This window comes from Heptranchias perlo, chromosome 2 (assembly GCF_035084215.1).
Source record: "Heptranchias perlo isolate sHepPer1 chromosome 2, sHepPer1.hap1, whole genome shotgun sequence".
Classification (NCBI taxonomy): domain Eukaryota; kingdom Metazoa; phylum Chordata; class Chondrichthyes; order Hexanchiformes; family Hexanchidae; genus Heptranchias; species Heptranchias perlo.
Genome location: NC_090326.1, coordinates 82141112 through 82147827, shown reverse-complemented (window position 1 = coordinate 82147827; position 6716 = coordinate 82141112). Strand labels below are relative to the sequence as shown.

At 39.1% G+C, this 6716-nt stretch overlaps 1 protein-coding gene across 1 annotated transcript; it reads right to left on the bottom strand.

The window, feature by feature from the left end:
• Window positions 1-5999: 5999 nt before the first annotated feature.
• LOC137332201 (fer3-like protein) lies at window positions 6000-6497 on the bottom strand. Its single transcript, XM_067995901.1, has one exon. The coding sequence runs from the start codon at window positions 6495-6497 to the stop codon at window positions 6000-6002; it is 498 nt and encodes a 165-aa protein (XP_067852002.1).
• Between the last annotated feature and the right edge of the window lie 219 nt (window positions 6498-6716).

The window sequence follows — 6716 nt, the reverse complement described above, 5'->3', positions numbered from 1 at the left end:
GCCAGTTGACAATCACTAGGTTTATACATGAAAAATGGCCACTTCAGCAAGCTACTGGAGGGCTGAGAGCACTCATGGAATATAATCTACCTTCCAGTGAGGAAAGAAGAAAACTGGGGGTCAAAATTTGAGTACTGTTATAGTCATTCATTCCTATATTCACAAATCATGACATAGTAAACAGTCAGGTCTTTCATTGGCATAAAATAATATAAAACAACAAAAGCACTCCAAAATGAACATTAATTTTTACAATTAAAAGTTTTGTTTTTATGGGTATGGTAACCTAGTGATTATAGTACTGGACTAGCAACCCAGAGGTCATGAGTTCAAATCCCACCATGGCATGTTATGGAATTCAATTCAATAAATCTTGTGCTGGTTTGTGGGCTAGAACCAGAAAAATAACCATGATATCTTCTTGATTGCTGTAAAAAAAAACACCAGCTGGTTCATTAGTGTCACCCAACTCCTGAAAACAAATGTTTAAAAGCTGAAAAAAAAGTGTTGGAACTAAAAGTGGAAAAAGTGCTGGGCCCTGATGGCATGTATCCTAGACTGCTGAGGGAAGTTAGAGAGGAAATAGCAAAGGCACTGACCACAATCATTCAAACATCCTTGGATGTGGAAATTGTGCCAGAGGACTGGAGCATTGCCATTGTTATACCTCTATTGAAGGAAAAAATAAAGGGATAAATCAATAAGAGGAAGCAGAAGAGATTCACTAAGATGATACAAGGGATGAGAAGCTGTAATCATTGCTAAAGAAACTGGGACTCATTTCATCAGATCAAAGGCAGCTAGGAGGAAATCTGATTGAAATATTAACAATTATGAGAGGTTTTGATCAAATAAATCAGGATAAAGGATTTCTACTGGTCAGCGAATCATAACGCAAGAACAAAATTTGAAGATTATCACCAAAAGAATAAAGGAAGAGGTTAGAAGAATTTTTTTTACACAGAGAGTTGTTCGGACATGGAATACCTTAACAGGAACAGTGATGGAAGTAGAATCGATAATAGTTTTAAAAAGGAAGTGGGATTAGTAATTGAAAAAGAAAAATTTAAAAGGACATGGGAAATAAAGCAAGGGTTTGGCACTCAGTGGATAGCTCTTCCAGAGAACTAGCATAAGCATGATGGGCTGAATGGTCTTCTTCTATGCTGTATTATTCAATTAAAGCATACCATGCATTAAATGCGCAATGTGGCATATTGACATATAGAATCATAGAAATTGCAGCATAGAAGCATGCCATTCAGTCCATCATGCCTGTGCTGGTGCTAGTTTTACAACATGAGCTATGTATGTAATCCCATTTCCCTGCTCTTTCCTCGTATGCTTTTGTATTATTCTTTTTGAAATACTATCCAGTTCCATTTTAAATGATGGTATTGGGGCTAATAATCGAATGAAATGTCCTGAAGCACTGCAGCACTTCAACTCTCGGGGCCCCATATTATCATGTGCAAAGGCCTGAGACCTACTCCATGCCAATGCAATCAATGGAAGGTAATTCAGCCAGGAATTACCTTGTGCACAAGGAGCTTACACACAATTTTGCACAAGGCTCATTAACACCATCAGCATCATTCAAATAAGGCTGAAACCCTATGATGTGAATGGAGTGCCTGGGCAGTGCCCCAGATCCTCACTACTTGTTAACAATGGGCACTGAAAGGGAGGCCCCATTTTAAAATTAATTTTTTCTCCAGGGCGATTCTCTCCTTGTAAATAGGTCACCTGCATTTATGTCCCTGTATTTGTTTGGCCAGCAGTGGCTGTGCTGCGATTGCATCAGCCACCCCATAGTCATTGCCTCAAGAGCCATTTGTGGTTAAGCATTCCATGTTACAAAAACGCTCTGCCTGAAAAAAAATTTCTAATTTCCACCTTCATTCTTTTAATAATAATCTTGAGTCCATGCACTTCTCTTACTGATTCTGCAACCAGTAGAAACTATTTTTCACTACTTAACCTCTCAAAACATTTCATAATTTTGAAAACCTCTATTAGATGCCCCTTAACCTTCTCCGTTCCAATTTTTCAAGCCTTTCTTCATAACTATAACCTCTCATTCCTGCTTTACTTATAGCAAATCTTCACTCTATCCTTTCCATCTCACCAATATCCTTCTTAAAGGGGTGCCCAGAATTGCAATCAATATTCCAACTGTGGCCTAATCAATGTCTTGTACAAATTCAACATAACTTCCTTACATTTAAATTCAGTGCCCCACTTATAAAACCCAGAATCCCATTTGTTTTTTTTTAGTAGCCTTTTCTACCTGCGCTCTCACCTTTAAAAACCATTGGCTCTAAAACTCCATGGGGCTTCACCCAGTTTCCCACTGTAACTTTGGCAGGAGACCAGCAGAACTTCAGAGAAATGGTGTAAATAGCTGAAAAGAGCCGTTTAAGCCATTTCTCTGGGGATTTCACCAGTCTCTCATCAAATTTACAATGGGAGACCCCTATGGAATTTCAGGACCATTGTATCTTCACCCTTATATCTCTTTATTTCTCTATTCTGTTAAGAATCTTATAATTTAGAGTATGCTTCCTTACACTATTATTTTTCCCAAAACGTACTAGTTTACATATCCCTGCATTGAACTACATCTGCCATCTATCAGATCAATCCTCTAATACATGTATGTCCCCCTGCAATCTCCTACATTCTTGCTCACAGCTCGTCACAGGCCCAATTTGGTAACAGCAAAAAACGTTAATATCAATCCTCATGCTGAAGCCCAAGTCATTTGTAAAACTGGAAAACAAAAGAAGTCCTGGCACAGATCCCTGGGTACACCACTACCCACAAAGTTTTTTGATACTGGTTCTTCATGTTTTCCTCCAGCAGCAGTCATGGTCAATGTGATCTCCTGGACTAGTTTCAGTCACATAAAGGGATCAGAGAGAAATTTTCTGGATTTTTTTCTCCCTAATTGGCTTGGGGTTTTAATGTGTTTTTTTTTCCTCTCAGGAAATGACATGGCTGCGGTGGGTAGGGAGTGTCTGTATTTTGATAAATAAGGCATCACAACTATATGGTTCAGGCCTTTTCTTGTCCGTCATTTTAATCAGTTCCTATGTCACCCATTCCCTCCTTTCTGTTTCACCATTCCTCTCTGTCTGTTGGGTGACTACCTTCTGGTATGTGTTTGATTACAACCCTTTCACATTTTTAACCACGTTTTGACTCCAGCACAAGCTGCTGACATGGAATAATTCTTCTCTCTTCTGGTCGTGGGAAACCTGAGGAAAATACATTTTGGAAGTCTTAGCTTAGCCCTGAGTGGTACCGTGTACACGCATAAATCAGCAGAAATTGTAACTAAATTCACACTGTCATTGGACGAGTCTGGAAAGATGGCACTGATGTGGGGAATGGAAGTGCCACACTTGTGCAATAGGAGGCGCTTTTGTGTTAAAATGGAATTCGTTACCAGACCAGTGGAGAGCCCCCTAACAGTTATTCTTTACAACTGAAATCAGAGTCCAAACAATTTCAATATTTTAACTTGTGAAGTTTTACATATGCATGGGAAATATTGTGCACTTGCACTTTGGGATAATAAGCCCATACAACGCAAAGCAAGTTTTACTTGGTTACTGATGCCGAGTAAGTTTCGAGCTTGAGGCGGATGTACCACCCTGTTCCATATGGACGTGCAGGCTTTGATCCTGGGTTGGATTGCTAGATCCAGTCAAAACCTAAGTTTCGAATTGGGCATCAAGCCGGCCACGTAATATTACAAATCCTGAAATACGTTAAATGTCATTTTATTCCGACAGATCTTAGAATTAGAAAATGTTCAATTTTATTGTTTAAACTGTGACATTTAACCAATGTTGCTTCGAGTTGCACACGTCCAAATTTAACGGCACATTAGTGATAAAAGATGCATTTAAATTTTGTGACCATAACGTATCGTTTATACGAGGCAATCGTATAGTTTATATTTGAAGGCACTGGTTGAGTGAATGATAGATAAACTGTATTCTCGCATTCGAAAATATTGTCGGTTCCAGTTCCGCTCTTTTAACAGTTAGAAATCAGGAGAGCGAAGTTCTAAAACCGTTTGAAAATAAGTAAAAAGAAGGGAGGGAAGTAATGGGCTGGTGAACCAGAATCACTACCACTGATGCTGAATTTGATATGATTTCAATCCAGCATCTGAGGAGTGTGGTGATGAATTGCTCCAAGCCCGGCGCCCAGGCTAATAGTGGTACAGATACATCCACCGGACATTAGTTAGCGGGGAGGAGGAATAACACAGTGCGGTGCAATGTTCCCAATTCAACACCTGTCCGTTCAAACGTTGAAAAATGATTAACAAGAAGAAATGACGTCCCATGTTAGAAAGATTGGTAACGATGCAGGAAATACTGTATCGAAGGCAAGATTTAATGCAAATCATTGTGGGGAACATTGATTACGGTAGACAGGTTATACTGTAAGCCAGGGGAGTACAGACAACTGTTTGATGCCAGTTAGATCGAATTCCAAAACAAATACAAACAAGTGAAAATAATGTGTTTTATTACAGTTGCCTGACATTCCTCTGTTATCCCTGGAATGCACCACAGTGTCCCTTCGATAAAATATACCATTATATGTTCGATAGTCGGCGATTCAGTTCAAGTGCAGCAGAATTTTATTTTTACATTGAAGTAAGTCGTAATATTTTCCCTTCCACTTTTTTTTAAAGACGCAAGATGGTTCGCCGTTTCCACTGTAATGGCCAGAGAGAAAAAAGGAATGTATCGGAAGGCCAATGAGCATGAGGGAAATTCAGAACCTCTCAGTACATCACAACAGAATAAACGGTGACAGTGCTGTATACAAAACTGGAAGAATGCAACAGTGTGACTTTTGCTTTTAATTTTTATTTACTTCGCCGTTTACAAACAGGTGCCAATGTTTATTTCTGTTTCAGCCATTTCAATAAGAATGCCACACACCAGTTACTAATTTCCATTCACAAGCAGCAACCGGTTCAACACACACATAAACTGGGCCGTTTAACTCTTGCTTCAAAAAGGCAACACTGTGCAGGCGGAGATTTGCTGTACACGCCTTTAAGAGCATTCATTATGTAATAGTGTCTAACCGAAATACGTTTTAAAGGTTAATGCCAAAATAATTAAACTTGCGATTCGTTTAACTTTTCCTCTGAAGCCTAAGCCCTCCCACCTGCAGGTATAACTAGCCAGAATCAACAGTTATCAAAAGCCAATTAGTCCCCGTGTGAACCTCCAACAATAGGAGAGCCGCCGTTTCTAAGGCATTCAGTCGCAATGCTCGAGAAGAATGGCTGGATAAGTGGCATCCACATTTTCCAACATTTCACTCCGCTCTTTCGCTCCCGTTATCACAACATTTGTAGTTCTCAAATATTCTTTACAATTCCGAAATGCTGATGTAAATCACAATATTCAGTAGTTTGTTTTCCTTTTTTTTCAATAAATACATAACTTACTATGCATCAATTTAGACTCTCTACAATCAGTTTTTTTTGGTACTATCTGAATGAGTACATACATTAAGATAATTTCCTTTCCAAGTTTACATTTACATAATCGCGAAAAGTTTACGCTTACCTCATGGAAATAATAATATTTTACATACTATGCAGATTTGAGCTATGACACTGAATAACTCTTTTGTGAAATATTCGTTCCCCGTATATTGCATTATTCACATGAAGTCTTTTATGTCCAAAGTATTTTGACGTGCAGAATTTTAAACACGTTTCAAATCATAAATGGTCTGTTTTGTCTGGTAGGATGGGGTCATCGAAAGACAAGATTCTATTTAAACACTTAAATCATGAACCGTAGACCAAATGCTTAAATGGAAATGGTTTAACGGTGCAGCGTCCTATTTCGCTACAAGGATTTTAGGTATAATTAGCACATCTTCCTAAACAATACCAATACGATGAAGGTTCCTTTGCATGCTATAATAAAGTATCTGTCAAATATATACAATCATTCTGGAGTTGGATTCTTCTCTTTATTATTCAAAAGGTCAGTCATGAACGAGATATAGACAATGGCTAGGCGCAGAGTCTCAATTCTAGACAGTCGTTTTTCGTAAGCAAAGGTAGGCACTTTTTTCCTTAACTGATCAAATGCTTCATTCAGACTGAACATCCTTTTCCTCTCCCTGACGTTGGCGGCCTGACGCTGGGCATAGGTGATCACGCGTTTCCTTTTGGGTCTGACCATCAGGGAGTTGAGAGGACCCATTTTAAAGGTTGTTCCCTGGTCCCCAAACTCATCCACCTGCTCCGTGTTCTCTCCAAATGGAATTGACTCATCCGAAAACGCCCGTATCCCTGCAAAATCGCACAGTCTGTCATACATGTCTACGCTATGCACTGAACTCACTTCGGTCTGGCCTGATACTGGGGAGCCCAGGGCAAAATCTGATTCTGTAACAAAGTCCAGAACAGAGGAGTCCATGAAGTTTTCTTGAAATTCCATTGTTTTTGTGTAGATTCAAAAGATATCTTTCAGGAGTGCGTCTGGCGAAACAGGTGATAACATGTCAGTAAAAGGGACAGTCTCGGTTGCTGTTATTGCCTGTTGTGTGAGAACATCAATATTTATAACCGCAAAGCTAATAGGATTAAAAAAGGGAAAATAGAGACTACAAAAGAAAATAGCCGAGTTTAACACTGATGAGTGCAGACAACCGACACT

Excerpts from the sequence above, each read along its gene's own strand:
- LOC137332201 (XM_067995901.1), bottom strand. The coding sequence starts at position 6,497 with ATGGAATTTCAAGAAAACTTCATGGACTCCTCTGTTCTGGACTTTGTT.